The 17732-nt window shown below is 46.1% G+C and overlaps 1 protein-coding gene across 1 annotated transcript in view; it reads right to left on the bottom strand.

Moving 5' to 3' along the window:
• Window positions 1-17732, bottom strand: part of GTPBP1 (GTP binding protein 1) — a 146577-nt gene that overhangs the window by 32361 nt on the left and 96484 nt on the right. The window contains 1 exon segment of the mRNA XM_030221005.1: window positions 13022-13145. Coding sequence (XP_030076865.1) covers window positions 13022-13145 — 124 coding nt within the window.

Here is a 17732-nt window from a genome sequence, read left to right as displayed (position 1 = left end):
TGGCTTTGGGCGCACCGTCACGGCATATTTCTCCAAGCCACTTATCTGGCATGCGTAAACAACAGTCTGGCCGACAGACTGAGCAGGATAATACAACCTCACGAGTGGTAACTAAACATAGGCATAGTCCACAAAATCTTCCGAGCGTGGGGCACCCCTTCAGTGGATCTTTTTGCCACTCAGATCAATCACAAGGTCCCTCAGTTCTGTTCCAGGCTTCAGGCCCACGACAGACTAGCGTCAGATGCCATTCTCCTGCATTGGGGAACAGGACTTCTGTATGCGTATCCTCCCATACCTCTAATAGGGAAGACTGCTGAAACTCAAACAAGACTACGGAACCATGATTCTGACAGCTCCCTTATGGCCGCGTCAGATTTGGTTCCCTCTTCTTCTGGAGTTGTCCTCCGAGGAACCGTGGAGATTGTAATGTTTTCAAACCCTCATCACTCAGAACGAGGGGTCGCTTCTACATCCCAACCTCCAGTCCCTGGCTCTCATGGCCTGGATGTTGAGAGTTTAGAATGCGCCTCCTTGGGTCTTTCAGAGGTGTTACTCTTTCAAATGGAGGAGGTTTGCCGTCTGGTGTGACAGCAAGGCCCTAGATCCTCGCGCTTGTCCTATACAGACCCTGCTTGAATACCTTCTACACTTGTCAGAGTCTGGTCTCAAGACCAACTCCGTTAAGAGTTCACCTTAGTGCCATTAGTGCTTATCGCTGTGTAGAAGGTAAGCCTATCTCTGGACAGCCTTTAGTTGTTCGCTTCATGAGAGGTTTGCTTTTGTCAAAGCCCCCGGTCAAACCTCCACCAGTATCATGGGATCTCAACATCGTTCTCACCCTGCTGATGAGAGCTCCTTTTGAGCCACTGAATTCCTGCCATCTGAAGTACTTGACCTGGAAGGTCAATTTCTTGGTGGCTGTTACTTCAGCTCGTAGGGTCAGTGAGCTTCAGGCCTTGGCGGTGCATGCACCGTATATCAAGTTTCATCATAATAGAATAGTCCTCCACAAGCAAAATTTGTTGCGACTCCTGGGCCGCTGTGGATGGCGACCCACATGTGAGAACAAGCAGCCTGCTTGTCCTCAGAGAACCTTATATTTTGCAAAACACTAAAATCGCACCCCTTCTCAAAATTCTACTGACAAGAACAAGCATCAGAAGTTGGAAAACTCATCTCAGACCACAGCTCCTACCCTCTCCTAAATTAAGAAGACCACCTCCCTGCTTGCCAGACTCGGATTCCCGCTCCCCTGGAACACTTTGTTACATTGATACCTGACTATGCCCCATCTCTGTCTGACTCGAATAACATTCCTTCACTTTGCCATAACAAAGATACAGCTACATGTCAGATCTGTTCTTACAGTTACGTTCCTTGCCACCCACTAAACACAACATTTGTAGCTTTCTATCTACTACTGCTTAATAGACACACAATTAGTATAGGCCCCACAATAACCCCATTATTATAAAGCTTTGCTATTCACATGCTATTACAACAAATCCCCCACCAGATTGTAAACCTATGGCTCACAATTATCTCTCTATATAAAATGCACCTCCAACGTTCTGAAGCCTCCACAAGTCCCAACATTCCAAATGCATGGTGGTGAAACCCAGAATTCGCCCAGGAGTGTTTGCCCTGCCCAACACGTCAAACGTCATGACGTCGAGGGCGGACCAATGACAACCAATCACATCGCGAACACGTTACTAAGCGACGGCACGTGACGAACGATGCATCGCGGAACAAAGAAAACCAGCAGCACACAGTTGCTATGCAACGACAATAGCAACGCTACAAGGACCAATCACGCAACAAGGCTACCGAACAAGGGAGCAGAAGGAAGAACACAAACCGGGAACTTCAAAAACAACAAGGAGCCGACGAAACTCGCTGGAAGCCAATGCAAATTTGGAAAACCATGCTTAAGATCACGGTATGTGCTTTCCCCAGACAAAACGCCCAACCAAAACAAAAAAAAGCTAATCAACAACGGAAGTAAAAAAAAAAAACGACTGCTAAGAAGTAGCATACAACAAAAAAATAACGAAAAACAAACACTGCAGTCAATAATACGTCCTTAGCTTTCACATTGTGGGAAGAAATGCACCATATAGATCTCTGCTCTCCACACAAACAACGGACACGGAGGGCATAGGAAGGAAAGAAAAAAACAACAACACATACACATTCACTCACACTCTTACCTGGCTATAATGAGCAAATGACCTGCCACTATCACAGGGACTGCTAGCACCTCTCTCTCTCTCTCTCTCACACACGGGACACAAAGAGAATGGAAGACAAGGAAAGAATCGTTGTGTATGGAGGGGGCGGCAGGGGAGATAAGGCAAGAACTGCCACAAAAGTTTTTTGCTGTGCTATGTACAACTATAATGCAGACTCTTCATTTTGACCCTACCCTTTCACACTCTCTTTCACACAGACACACACTTACACTGTATGTAAATCACACACACACACATATACACACTCTCCCACACAGACACACAAACACGCCTCAAATGGTTCAGCTGCCCTATGTACAATTTCACTGCTGACTCTTCATTTACACACTACCCTTGAACACTGTCTTTCACACACACACACACACACACACACTTTCTCTGTGTCACACATACACAGACACACATACATATACACACTCTCACTCTCTCTAAAACCTTGCTAGCACCCGTTTCATTTGTTTACGAAACGGGCCTTTTTTACTAGTAATGCAATATAAGCCACGCCTCATGTACCCTGTTAAGCCACACAGAACCAAACATGATTTGGATAATATGGGATTTAAGACTAAATAAGTAGAAATGGAAAATGGTTCCAGGGCTAAAATAAAAAGAAGCAGGGAAAGTGGGCAACCTTGCCTGGTACCGCTAGTCAGAGATAACTTTTGGGTTAGAGTGGAATTGATAAAACAGAGAAGCAGAATGATTAGAATATTAAAAAAACAACAACAACAACAACAACTAACTTTCCCCAAATTAAACCTACTTAATATTGAAAAAAGGAATTTCCATTCTATAAAATCAAAGGCCGTTTCAGTGTCTAGAGATATCACACGAGCTGATTCTTCCATACTATGGGCAGCCCTGATAACCTGAGAAAAAATTCAGATATATTGTCAAATGCAAGTCTAGAATGTTTTCCCAGGTTATCAGGGCTGCCCAAAGTATGGAAGAATCAGCATGTGTAATCTCTCTAGATGCTGAAAAGACCTTTGGGTACTTATAACGGTTCCAAAGGAAATTCAGTCAAGGCATCAAACACTAAAATTCAAGTTTGACTGAAACAATGAAGATCCCACTCTTGGGAAAAGAATCTCAACATCATCCCTCCAATCTCATCTAACAAAGATAAGAAACAGCCAAGAATCTATATGATCTCTGATCACCAGAGGATAACAGAAAAACAAGGGCTATAATTACTAAAAGGTGCTACCATAGTACCACATATTATATACTGCAGGTCCTATTTCTGCAACATCTGCTCTATAGTTTGGATGAAAGTCAACTGGTAATAAGCTGCAAAACTCCAACAACTCTTAACTCTTGCAGAAATTGCATCTCCACTAATTTTCCTAAAAATCTTAACCCAAATTCAAGCTTGGCCAAAAATCATCTGCCATCTGGGATTCAAAAGACAGCTTCTTAATCACTGCTACCATCCCCCTCCTCCTACATCATCAAGATGGAATTGCGCAGGGTGGGAAAGAGGGAAAAAAAAAGCTGCTGCTTCTGCCACTGCAGATATGCCACTCCAATCTTGCTTCTACCACTATTATTCTCTCTGCTGCAATGATTAGAGCCATCAGTTGGAATCAGGGGTGAGGGGGGATTGCAAGAGAGTGGTGTAATTACAGGGGCTACAACTTATATATGGGAGCAGCCTGTGTGTCAGGCTGCAGCTGTTTGGAAAAAAACAGCACTTTAGTTTATATGCTGCTCTGTATGAACCAGATAGGGAAAACATTATATTGCTTCTGCTGGTTTGTGTTACAACTCTGACGCAGCCCTTGAGAGGGCGAAACATGGCCATGTTGGGTGGCTAGAGAATATGCTGATTTTATTTATATGTATTGAATACATTTTGTCTTATTTCATCACATGGGTCTGCTCTTTTTTCTGCTGCCTCCCTTCTCTGATTCAGGATCCATAGATACCAGCACTGTGGGTACTTCAGCAGTGTGTCAAGGGAGAAGTAATTGGTATTAAGTAGGGCTGCACATCTAACGCAATTTTAACGCGATTAGCGTGTTAAAATTTTAATGCGTTAATCACATTACACTCCCTGCTTCTTGCCCCGCTACCTTTGTCTCTCTCTTTGTCCTCTTCTTTCAGCTTTCTCCTTCTCTCCTGCTTCTACCTTGCCACTGCCACGCCTCCTCCTGCATGCACACGCTCTAGTATCCCCCTCTCCTTCCCAGCTTGCCTTTACTGTCTGAAGTAGCAAGGTGTGCAGCACTAGATGTGCATTGCTTCTCTCAAACTGTGAGCCCTACTACTACTTAACATTTCTAGAGCCCTCCCTCTGTAGCTCCTGCCTCCTCTAACAGAACTTCCTGTTTCCTGTCAGTAGGACGCTACAGAGGGAAGGTTCTCAGCTCAGGAGAAGCAGCATGTGTCTAGTGCTACAAACAGTAAAGTAGGGAGGGTTGGGGAAAGTCAGATGCCTGAGTGCAGGGGGAGAGGAGACAGAAAAAGATGCTGGGACCCGAGGGAGAAAACCAAGAGACTGTGGGGTGGGGGGGAAGGACAGTGTGAGATGCAGCCAGGCCAGGCAAAGATGCCAGGACCTGAAACAGGGGATGGGAGAAACAAAACAAGGGAGATGGTGTCCATAGAGGGGAGGGGATGGGAGGGTAAGGGAAGGGAAGGGATAAGGGAAGAGATGGTGCCCCTGGACGGAGGAAGGGGATGGTCACAGAGGGGAGGGGAGAGAAGACAGAAGATAGAAGATTGTGCCTATGGAGGGGAGGGGAAGGGAAGGGAGATGGGAGGAAATGGTGCTCATGGAGGGGAGATAAAGAGAAGAGAATAGATGAAAACTAGACAGATTTCAGAAGGAAAAAAATGGAAGAAAGTTGAGCTTGAAAAACGAATATGGGAAGGAAGTGAAGAGAAAAGAAATAAATGGATAGAATGCCTTGAAAACAGAGTTCAGAGGACAAAGGGAAACAGAAAACAAGTGATTAGAAAAATGAAAATCACCAGACAGCAAAGATAAAAAAGGAGAAATTAGGAAAACCACAGACTAAAATAAAAACAAGCTTGGCCTGAGTGAAAGATGGGACTCTGGAACAGCCTGGCCGAGCTAACCTGAAGATGTAGAAAAGACACCAAGTAAGACGCTGAAGATCCGCATATCCCAGATCTCAGGACCAATATGGAGCTGCCAGATACACTAGACCCCCATGTGTCTCGATCTCCTGTAAAAGATGACCCAAGAGAAAAATTGGAGGAAAGAGATAGAGAAGACTACTGCCGCAAGAGGACATCTACCCCTGCCGCTTACGAGACTGTTCAGTGAGACACTAACCTAGGAACCTGTGAGGACAGAGCACAAGCAAAAGGTTCTAGAACTGAAGCACCCCAATAAGGAACTATCAGCTGACAATGCTCAGAAGGTATGAGTCCATTCCCCTGAAAAAAAAAAAACTGACAGTGACAGTAAGGCGAAAAACCTACCCATGCTAATAAGGCCGCCTTCTGCCATGTGAAGAGTAGATTCTACCTTGTTCTTTCAGGAAAGAAGAGACAGGCTACTGTCAAGAAATTGTCCGACAGACTCTCACCACCTCGCTATCCAGAAGATAAAGAAAGCCCTCTAGGGCTAAACAAATTTGTTTTGGTTTTTTTTTTCTAAATTTCAAAGCAATTGAAGAAGTGACAAGTAGCCCCCCTGAAAATAGTATAGCCTGTCTAACTAGCGGGCACCCCCGCCACGTAAACTGAGAAGGAACGATAAAAACTGTCCACTGTGTATAGTCTAGAGACATACCTGCAGTGAAGATGTTCAATCTCCAACAGCAGACCAGAGAGCTGCAGTATTGAGAATACAGAGAACACCTCAGCCGAAGAGACTCCATCCGAGAGGAATATCCGGATATGAGAGAATATCAGAGAGATGTCAAGAAAAGTAGAGCCCAGGAAAGAACTCCAAAATTGCTGTCATGGATGGTAACCTGAATATAATACTGAACAAAAAGAACGCGACCTAGAAGCAAAATTTGAATCTGGACTATCTTTAGTAGCCAGCCTAAGAACTGGAAGAAAAATATTGTCCCGCTCGGTCTAAGACCGGCCAACTCTCTTGATAATAAGGTTTCTTTATTAGCCGGACATCTAGATACTGGAAAGTAGACTTCTCTCTTCCATAAGATCTACTGTCACCACCACCAAAAGTTTGACAACAGTGGTAGGGACTGTTGCGAGATACCACGGCAGAGCCTGAAACTGAAAAATGGTGTTCCAGAATCTGAAACCGCACAAAACCTTTGGAAAGCGGTCCAGAAAGGAATATGTAGATAAATTGCCAGCAGATCTAAGGATATTAAAAAACAGTGCCCTGCACAAAATTACCAGTATGACATACTCAAATGTCTCCCTACGAAAAAACATGGGACCTTGAGAACGTGGAAGACTACCTTGACAACAAACAAAATAGGATGCTTACAAAGCCAAAATCTTGAAGATCCAAGAACCGCCACCAAACAAAATAGGATGATTCCATAGCAAAAAGCCTTAAGATCCAAGAGGCGCCAACCAACCAAATAGGATGATTACAAATCAAAAATTTTGAGGATCCAAGAGCCGCTGAAGATTGTCTCCTACCGCACTAGCAGTGCGGTGGGAAGGACAGGGAGACTCTAGAAAGACGGCTGAAAGAAGGTTGACAAAACTAGAGGCATAGCCATCTCGAACAATCTGCAATGATTCTGCCTCAGCTGCAGAAAGTGGAAACAGGAATCCTGAACTACAAACTCCTACAGATATCGGAAACCATTGCCGACAGAGCTACAGAAAGCGAAGTATGTAAAGGCTATTATCGAGGAAACCACAGTAAGCCAAATAAATCATCATAGAATAAAATGTCATGACCACGAAGAAGGTATATAAATGTTTATTGCAAACTTGACTGAAGGTCCAGTAAACCGTCAGCCGCTGCAGATGTACAATATACCCCTGAGACACATATGAAATCAGAAGAAACATATCCCAGAACGCAATTCATATGAGACAGAAAAAACGTCTGTAGCTGCTGTCTCTGCAAGTAGATCACCTGAGACTCCTGCGCTTGACGGCAATTTGTAAGAAACTGAATTAAGCAAACGTAGGCACTGGTTAGTATAAATTATTTGTTTCATATACAAGTCCATAAACCACTACTAAATGGACTTGGGAAATAAATCTAGAGTTCCAGGAATAACATGTATAGAATGTTTGTACGCTTGGGAAGCTTGCCAGGAGCCCTTGGCCTGGATTGACCGCTGTCGTAGACAGGAAGCTGGGCTCGATGGACCCTTGGCTTTTTCCCAGTGTGGCATTACTTATGTACTTATTACAATATATATATTCCTATATATGTACACATTGTACAAATACAGCCACAAAAAATAATACCTGACTGAAACTATGCCTATGGGAAAGAAAAGCACATACGTAACCCAAATGATCAACTCATGACATTTTGAAAGGTACTAAACCAGAAGGCATAACTGTGCACTACGGACACACAGTAAAAATCACCGTAGATCATAGAGAAACAAGCATCAAAAGGCTGTCTAAATACTGCATAGAGTGGTTCAAGGACATACAGAAATGGTATTAAAAACGTGAAAACGAGTAAAAATGCAGAAGGTAAGCAATCAGTCCATGTAAAATATATACATAAAAGCGAAGCCTAAAAGCATAGAGGTCTGATTCTGGGCCCAAAAAGAAGCCCCGTTATAGGTCTGAACGAGTAGAACAGATGAAAATGAGTTCTCTGGAAGGTATCATTATTGTTATTATTAATAATTATAACTATATATATAGCGCTACCAGAAAAACGCAGCGCTGAACACCTGACACAAAGAGAGTATACAGTGGAGTCCCAAGATTAAATAAGAGTGCTTGGTATAAGTGAGAAACAAACGGAGAGAAAAATCCCGCCTCCTAAGTTCCCGTAGACTGGCCCCGAAAAACGATCTCCGTCTGCCAGCTAAACCAGAATCAAGCTCCCTCGCTGAAAAAAGAACAGCCGAAGACAAGATGGCAGCCTTCCGAAAGCGAAACGGAGAAAAGTGAGGCAAACGCGACAGACCGGCAAAGAAAAAACCGCTGACGCGAACCGCAGGAAGAAACCAAAGAAAACATGTAAACTCACCAAGGAGCCCCGAGTAATCACACCCCGGCGCTGAGAAGGGAACGCGTTGCGTGCCCGTCCTCACTGAGCTCTCTGTGCGGTTGCTGGCTGAGCTCTAGAAACAACGCTGCACGCCCCTTCTTTTTTTTGTTTTTTTTTTTAAAACAAGCTAGCTCCCGCTGCCCAAGCGAGATTGAACAGAGAAAACCAACTGCTGAGGAAGAAAATGACGCGCCAAAAACCCCAGACACCATTATATCCTTCTCTGTTTATTTATTTAATTTTTACACAGCTGCCTCTGCTCGTTAGAAGGCTGGGGTTCTCTCTTTTTTTTTTTTTTTAAACAGCTGACCCTGCTCGTTACAATTCTGGTGCTCATTAGCCAACTGAGTATTATTGTCCCCCCCCCCTTTTTTTTTTTTTTAAACAACTTGCTCGTTTAAAACGCTGGGGAAGGAAAAAAAAATACTTGTACTTTTAACTTTCCATAGTGGCTGCCTCTCCCAAAGAAATACACTTTTCTAAACAAAGGGTAGCCCTTCCCAGCTACCTAAGGGAGATGGGGAGGAAGGGGGGAGGGACCCGGGGACACCCGAGTTTAACACCCCCAGAGGCTGTAAAAGAAAGAAAGGAAAAGAAATCCCTACCTGACCAGCGCCTAACAGAGAATTCCTAGGCACAGAAGAAGAGGTAGCATTATTAACCTCTAAAAGAGAAAGATAAAGAGAGAGACTAATGGGCTCGCTTCCTACCTGCTTGGAGACTGAGAAAATACTGAGGCTAAGGTCACATGGCCAGGGCTCCTATTGGCTCTCTAGAGTTAGAGTTTTTTCTCAGGCTCCACCTGCTGGTAGGCGAGCACAACCCATCAGTCCAATCCTGGTCCGGTCCGGAGGGACGCTAAGGAAAATGGTTTTATTTTCAGTTTAGTAATTTAAATATGCCAGTTTTAGAATTTATATCTGCTGTCTATTTTGCACTGTACAGGAGGAAATGTGAGGGGGACCCTCCACGTGATCAATTGCGCAATTAAAAATTTTGATTGTGATCAATCATGCAATTAAAGTTTTTAATCGAAGTACAGCCCTATTATTTAGTACTTCCAATTGTTTAGAAATGTTAGCACTCATATCAGGATCGCCTTCCTTTACCTCTTTCTTTCTTTCTGTCCTTTAATTGCCTCTTTGCCTACTCTCTCCCCATCCCCAAATCCCTTCTCCACCTATTCTCTATCCTCCACCCTCCTTCCATGAACTGATCACTACCTTCCTCCTTTCCAAAAAAAGACCAAATAAAACTGGATCATAGGGATGACTCACTTGTTTGGGGAGGCTGAAGCAGTGGGGCAGGGCAGGTATGACAGCCAGCTCTCACGAATGATATAACAAGGGTGGACAATTTTAAAAAGGGACATAAACCTTGCCATATGTGCATATTCTTTTACTGCTGTCCCACCTATGTGTATTGTTTCACAAACCTTTACATAACCTTTGGATTTAATCAAACCCTGCAAAAAATACATTCCATACATATATAGAAAACTTGTTATACTAGAAAAACAGAGCAAGTCAGTTTGATACAAATCTCTACATAGAAACTAGAGTAGTAGAATACCTCAATTCTATCAAACCTGCAAAATAGCTTCAAGTAGAGAATAAGAAACCACCAATTAGAAATAGGGGACTCCAAGAAGTCTAAATACAATGCAGTACTGGAGGAACAGAAATGCATTTCCTTATTTACTGTACAAAATACAACGTTATCAGGGTTGCAGATTTTAAAAGCTGACATTCCAGTCACTTAACTGAAAATAAAATGTATTCTCACTTGACTGGGCTTTTTATTTTACTAATAGGGTCGGTCCCAGTCTTCTTTTCACTTTCTCCGTGCTGGTCATCATCTAAGTTCTTTTCCATGGTCTGGTTTTCATTTCTCCTTTTTTTCTGTCTTCCCTTACACTCTACATCTGTGACATCTGAATATGTTCCCCATCATCTTTTTTCTATATTCTGCATTTCCATTCCAAGCTAGATTTTACATACCTCACTCTCCCCTTCTGGGAACAGTTACTACAGCACTGGAGGTGTGTCCGGAACTTTACCTCTCCCCATGTTTTCTCACAGTGCCTGCACAGCTGGAAGACGTGTGCCTAGGCCCAGGCCTGTGTTTCACTAGTAGGCCGCAGCCCAAGTCTCCTGAGAACGGAAGTGATAAGGTAAGGTTGTCTCTCCTGCTTGTTGCCCTGTCCCAGCCATGCAGGTGGAGGTGCCAGCCTACTCCTTCAATTAATTATTCCTGCTGTGTCAGCACAAGCTCCAGCCTGGTCGGCCATGAGATGGGGAGAGCCTAGCATGGAAACTGAGGGGGAATCCCCTCATAGGAACATCAACTTAGACCATGCTAAGACTTATCCTATATAATAATTCTCGTTCTGAGGCTGCCTGGAACCGTGGGTCAGTCGGAGGCTCTCCCCATCTCATGGCCGACCAGGCTGGAGCTTGTGCTGACACAGCAGGAATAATTGTAGTAGATAATACTGATGTCACACCTCCCACACCAGATTGGCCAGTAGAAGGGAGAGGGGCGGAGCCGTGATGCAGGGAGCACCAAATCAGCAGAACACGGGGAATGCACAGCAGCAGGAAAAGAAGCCCCGCCCCCTCGCACATCACCCAAAGCACAGCACGAGACTGGCTGCTGTGCTGAAGAAAACATCGCCTCTGGACTGGCCCGCCTTCCTACCCGAGTCCCCGCTAAGGCTGCCTCCCTGGACACCCGTCCGCCCTCCCTCACCTGCACCCCGAGACTCACTGCTCCATACCGCCCTCTCTTCCCGCTCCCTCGAAGTTGCCACTGGACCCGCTGCTCTCTCCCTCCCCCCTCCCGAGTCGTCGCTGGACCCCATCTACCCACCCACAGTCCCCCTCACCCACCGTCCTCCACGATGGACAGTCGCTGCAGCCGCACGCTCGCCGTCCCGCCGCCCTCCCTCGCCAAGTCCAGGTTCGGACTCCCGGAGAGGACGAAGAGGGAGGTTGATGAGACGGCGAGCTAGTGGCTCCGGCGAGTGTCCAATGTGGAGGAGATGGATGAGGGCTCAGGGCGGTGGTCTGGCTCCAGTAGCGACTCGCAAGAGGGGAGAGGGAAAGAGCAGCGGCTCCCACTCCATCGCAGCCGTCATCCCCGTTCACTCTAAACAAAGCACGCAAAGCTATGAGATGCTGCAGGACGTTTCAAACACAGGACTGCAAGTGAGCCAAGCAAGTCTACGGTAAGCAAGGAGGCCCATTGGTTAATCTCTGTTTCCACTTCCCTATGCAGCCGTCATCGGTATACACTCAAAAACAAGCACATTGTCATTTTAAATTGTTGTTCCACTGCCTTAAAACTGAGAGGGAGGCAGGGAGGGGGACGACAACCCTGCAACTAGGAAAAAGGGAGGGAGGGAGTGACCCTGCAACTGGGAGACAGAACGGGGGGGGGGGGGGGGGGGGGGGGGGGGGGGGGGGGGGGGAAAGACGACCCTGAAGTGGGAGGGAGGGAGGGGGGACCCTGGCACATACTCTCATTCTCACACACACACTCGAAACCAGTCTCACTCTGTCACACACACACACTCGCACATTCACTGTCTCTCACACAGTCACTCTCACACACACTCTCTCAAATACACACGCTCCGAGGAAAACCTTGCTAGCGCCCGTTTCCTTTCAAACAGAAACGGGCCTTTTTTACTAGTGATAAATATATGGGGAAGCTACGTGAATGCTAGGGACAAGGAGGAAAGATTGAGTGTGCTGGGTTCAAGGAAAGGGAATTGAGAGTGCTGGGATGAAGAAGGAAGGATTCTGAGAGTGCATGCTGGGGATCAGGAATATCTATTTTTTTGTTTGTGTATTTATTTATTTGGATTTAGCTCACACATTTTTCAGTAGTAGCGCAAGGTAAGATACATTCAGGTACACTACTACTACTACTAACATTTCTAAAGCGCTACTAGGGTTACGCAGCGCTGTACAATTTAAACATAGAAGGACAGTCCCTGCACAAAGAGCTTACAATCTAAAAGACAAGAGAACAATCTAAAGACAAGTGTACAATCTAGAGGACAAGTGAACAGTTAATCTGATAGGGTGGATACACTAGGTACTTCCCTGTCCATGGAGGGCTCACAAACTTGAGGCAATGAAGAGTTGTATGTGACATGCCCAAGATCACAAAAATCATCAGCGGGATTTGAACTGGGCTTCCCCCCAAGTCAGTTGGCCTAGTTACAGTGCTTCCCCCCCCCCCCTCCAATATGGCCCAACATCAAAATGAAGGAGTTTCACATAAGTGTTGCCATACTGGGACAGACCAAATGTCCATCAAGTCCGTATCCTGTTTCCAACAATGGCCAATCCAGATCACAAGTACCTGGCAAGAAAGTACATCCATGATCTAAAGGCTAGGTAGTCCAGTGTACGATTGTGCTTCACTATAGAGCTATCAAAGCAAGTATGATGTTTTTGCATCCAGGAGGAAAGTAGGCATGAGGACCTATGAATTCTAGGAGCTCCTACTTTCTAAGCTGGATTCCGTAATAGCAACTTCAGGTGACAGTATACATACAGATAAAGCACTGAGGACCTGCAAAAGATTTCCTTACCTTGCAAAATGTTAGCTGGACACATGTCAATCTTTGTCACCACCACGAACACAGGGACATTGAGTGCCAGTGCTAAACCAAGGTGCTCCTTCGTCATACCAACAATGCCAGCATTGCTACCAACCTGTTTACAAAACAAGCAAGCAATTCATATTTACACCTTGCTTTACACAATATGAGACTGGCGGTTCCTTCCATATGGTAGAGCTGCCCAAGCATTGCCACCTCTGTAGAGAGAAAAACAGATACCCCCCTACACATCACTAGAAGGTAGGCAAGCTACTGTAGAGCAGGACTGGAAATCTTAACACTTTAGCTAGAAGTTTGTTTCTCTCAAAGAGCTGCCATAGGTTGACACAGTTGCTGGCCTCTGCTAATCAGAGATAATGCCATTTGCCAAAACTCTGCAATATCATAGGTCAACCGCAAGCAACTTGCTGGTATGAGATAACAGTGAGCTGCAAACACAAAATCCTCTAATGAGAGCTAGTGAAAAGACAGAATTCAAAAGATGACAGTACAGAGATGTTCCTAGACACAGATTATAATGTACCATGTTTATTAGCATGATTACATGCTTCAAGGCTGAGGTTATGAAGAGTATTTAAACTTGTCTGCTAAATGAACTTGCATATGTTAGATGGCACCATGCACCGAGTAATTGTGAGAAGACTATGGGGCTCATTTTCAAGGCACTTAGACTTACAAAGTCTATGTAACTTTTTAAGTCGAAGTACTTTGAAAATATGCCGCCACATGACTTACCTGTAATAAGCGTGCTCTGAAAACAGCAGGACAGTAGTCCTCATAGATTGGTGATATCATCTGACAAAGTCTGAGTTTAAGGCATTGTTTAAAAAGCTGTAGAACTTTTTAGAGTGCTCTACTGCACATGCTCAGGAATTCCCACATATCTGCACTGTTACATATAGCCATCTCAGGTCTCTACCAAGCTATTAGTAGGAGAAGTTAATTCCTATGGAACGCGGGCAAGTTCTATGAAAACTGATAACCTGCTATTCTCAAAGAAAACTTGTTACAGGTAAATGACTATATTTTCTTCAAGAATAAGCAGGCTAGCAGTTCTCACAGATGGGAATCCCAAGCTATGGGTTGCCTTTCAATACAAGCAGAAAAAGCATGAAGAGAATGGCTCTTGGAATTCTTTCCAACTCCTCTGTGTAAGCATATTTCTGTGCGTGTCTCTGATCTGAAGGGCAGTCTGACTGGACAAGATCCAAACATTCTGATGGTTTGGAAGGAATAATAAAACAAGGAGATCATCTTAGAAGCATTTTCTAGGGGATGATGGGTTTTTGACAGAGTCACGTCTAGCAGAATATCTATGAATTCCAATTGAGATGACAAACTCAAATGGGACTTGGGGTAATTTATTACTAATCTTAGTAACTCCTAACACTTGAATGGTTACAGTCATTGCTTCTATGACACCTTCCTGAAATGTGCTCTTGACCAACTAATCATCCAGATAAACATATGTACTCTCAAACTGCAACCATGGATAAGCATTTTGGGAATACTCGTGCTGCTGATGGGTAGGATGAACAACAAAACATAGCAATGGATGTTATGTTTTTCTCTTAGGGTTATAAGATAATTATTATATTTTATTTATTTATTACATTTTTACCCCACATTAGCCTGGGAGTGACTCAAGTTCAATATGGCTTACATAACAACTAAAAGCGAATGCTACATACCTGTAGAAGGTATTCTCCGAGGACAGCAGGCTGATTGTTCTCACTGATGGGTGACGTCCACGGCAGCCCCTCCAATCGGAATCTTCACTAGCAAAGTCCTTTGCTAGCTCTCGCGCGGCCGTCTTCCCGCCCGAAACCGGCTCGAGCTGGCCAGTCTCGTATGTAGCAAAAGAGAAACAAGGGAAGACTCAACTCCAAAGGGGAGGCGGGCGGGTTTGTGAGAACAATCAGCCTGCTGTCCTCGGAGAATACCTTCTACAGGTATGTAGCATTCGCTTTCTCCGAGGACAAGCAGGCTGCTTGTTCTCACTGATGGGGTATCCCTAGCCCCCAGGCTCACTCAAAACAACAACCATGGTCAATTGGGCCTTGCAACGGCGAGGACATAACTGAGATTGACCTAAAAAATTTACCAACTAACTGAGAGTGTAGCCTGGAACAGAACAAACAGGGCCCTCGGGGGGTGGAGTTGGATCCTAAAGCCCAAACAGGTTCTGAAGAACTGACTGCCCGAACCGACTGTCGCGTCGGGTATCCTGCTGCAGGCAGTAATGAGATGTGAATGTGTGGACAGATGACCACGTCGCAGCCTTGCAAATTTCTTCAATTGAGGCTGACTTCAAGTGGGCTACCGACGCAGCCATGGCTCTAACATTATGAGCCGTGACATGACCCTCAAGAGTCAGCCCCGCCTGGGCGTAAGTGAAGGAAATGCAATCTGCTAGCCAATTGGATATGGTGCGTTTCCCTACAGCCACTCCCCTCCTATTGGGATCAAAAGAAACAAACAATTGGGCGGACTGTCTGTTGGGCTGTGTCCGCTCCAGGTAGAAGGCCAATGCTCTCTTGCAGTCCAATGTGTGCAGCTGACGTTCAGCAGGGCAGGAATGAGGACGGGGGAAGAATGTTGGCAAGACAATTGACTGGTTCAGATGGAACTCCGACACGACCTTTGGCAAGAACTTAGGGTGAGTGCGGAGGACTACTCTGTTATGATGAAATTTGGTGTAAGGGGCCTGGGCTACCAGGGCCTGAAGCTCACTGACTCTACGAGCTGAGGTAACTGCCACCAAGAAAATGACCTTCCAGGTCAAGTACTTCAAATGGCAGGAATTCAGTGGCTCAAAAGGAGGTTTCATCAGCTGGGTGAGAACGACATTGAGATCCCATGACACTGTAGGAGGCTTGACAGGGGGCTTTGACAAAAGCAAACCTCTCATGAAGCGAACAACTAAAGGCTGTCCTGAGATCGGCTTACCTTCCACACGGTAATGGTATGCACTGATTGCACTAAGGTGAACCCTTACAGAGTTGGTCTTGAGACCAGACTCAGACAAGTGCAGAAGGTATTCAAGCAGGGTCTGTGTAGGACAAGAGCGAGGATCTAGGGCCTTGCTGTCACACCAGACGGCAAACCTCCTCCATAGGAAGAAGTAACTCCTCTTAGTGGAATCTTTCCTGGAAGCAAGCAAGATACGGGAGACACCCTCTGACAGACCCAAAGAGGCAAAGTCTACGCTCTCAACATCCAGGCCGTGAGAGCCAGGGACCGGAGGTTGGGATGCAGAAGAGCCCCTTCGTCCTGCGTGATGAGGGTCGGAAAACACTCCAATCTCCACGGTTCTTCGGAGGATAACTCCAGAAGAAGAGGGAACCAGATCTGACGCGGCCAAAAGGGAGCAATCAGAATCATGGTGCCTCGGTCTTGCTTGAGTTTCAACAAAGTCTTCCCCACCAGAGGAATGGGAGGATAAGCATACAGCAGGCCCTCCCCCCAATCCAGGAGGAAGGCATCCGATGCTAGTCTGCCGTGGGCCTGAAGCCTGGAACAGAACTGAGGGACTTTGTGGTTTGCTCGAGATGCGAAGAGATCCACCAAGGGGGAGCCCCACGCTTGGAAGATCTGGTGCACCACTCGGGAGTTGAGCGACCACTCGTGAGGCTGCATAATCCTGCTCAGTCTGTCGGCCAGACTGTTGTTTACGCCTGCCAGATATGTGGCTTGGAGCACCATGCCATGACGGCGAGCCCAGAGCCACATGCTGACGGCTTCCTGACACAGGGGGCGAGATCCGGTGCCCCCCTGCTTGTTGACGTAATACATGGCAACCTGGTTGTCTGTCTGAATTTGGATAATTTGGTGGGACAGCCGATCTCTGAAAGCCTTCAGAGCGTTCCAGATCGCTCGCAACTCCAGGAGATTGATCTGTAGATCGCGTTCCTGGAGGGACCAGCTTCCTTGGGTGTGAAGCCCATCGACATGAGCTCCCCATCCCAGGAGAGACGCATCCGTGGTCAGCACTTTTTGTGGCTGAGGAATTTGGAAAGGACGTCCCAGAGTCAAATTGGACCAAATCGTCCACCAATACAGGGATTCGAGAAAACTCGTGGACAGGTGGATCACGTCTTCTAGATCCCCAGCAGCCTGAACCCACTGGGAAGCTAGGGTCCATTGAGCAGATCTCATGTGAAGGCGGGCCATGGGAGTCACATGAACTGTGGAGGCCATGTGGCCCAGCAATCTCAACATCTGCCGAGCTGTGATCTGCTGGGACGCTCGCACCCGCGAGATGAGGGACAACAAGTTGTTGGCTCTCGCCTCTGGGAGATAGGCGCGAGCCGTCCGAGAATCCAGCAGAGCTCCTATGAATTCGAGTCTCTGCGCTGGGAGAAGATGGGACTTTGGGTAATTTATCACAAACCCCAGTAGCTCCAGGAGGCGAATAGTCATCTGTATGGACTGCAGGGCTCCTGCCTCGGACGTGTTCTTCACCAGCCAATCGTCGAGATATGGGAACACGTGCACCCCCAGCCTGCGAAGTGCTGCTGCTACTACAGCCAAGCACTTTGTGAACACCCTGGGCGCAGAGGCGAGCCCAAAGGGTAGCACACAGTACTGGAAGTGACGTGTGCCCAGCTGAAATCGCAGATACTGTCTGTGAGCTGGCAGTATCGGGATGTGTGTATAGGCATCCTTCAAGTCCAGAGAG

Source organism: Microcaecilia unicolor, chromosome 1, assembly GCF_901765095.1.
Source record: "Microcaecilia unicolor chromosome 1, aMicUni1.1, whole genome shotgun sequence".
NCBI lineage: Eukaryota > Metazoa > Chordata > Amphibia > Gymnophiona > Siphonopidae > Microcaecilia > Microcaecilia unicolor.
Note: the sequence above shows the minus strand (reverse complement) of the source record. Positions and strands in the feature narration are given on the sequence as shown.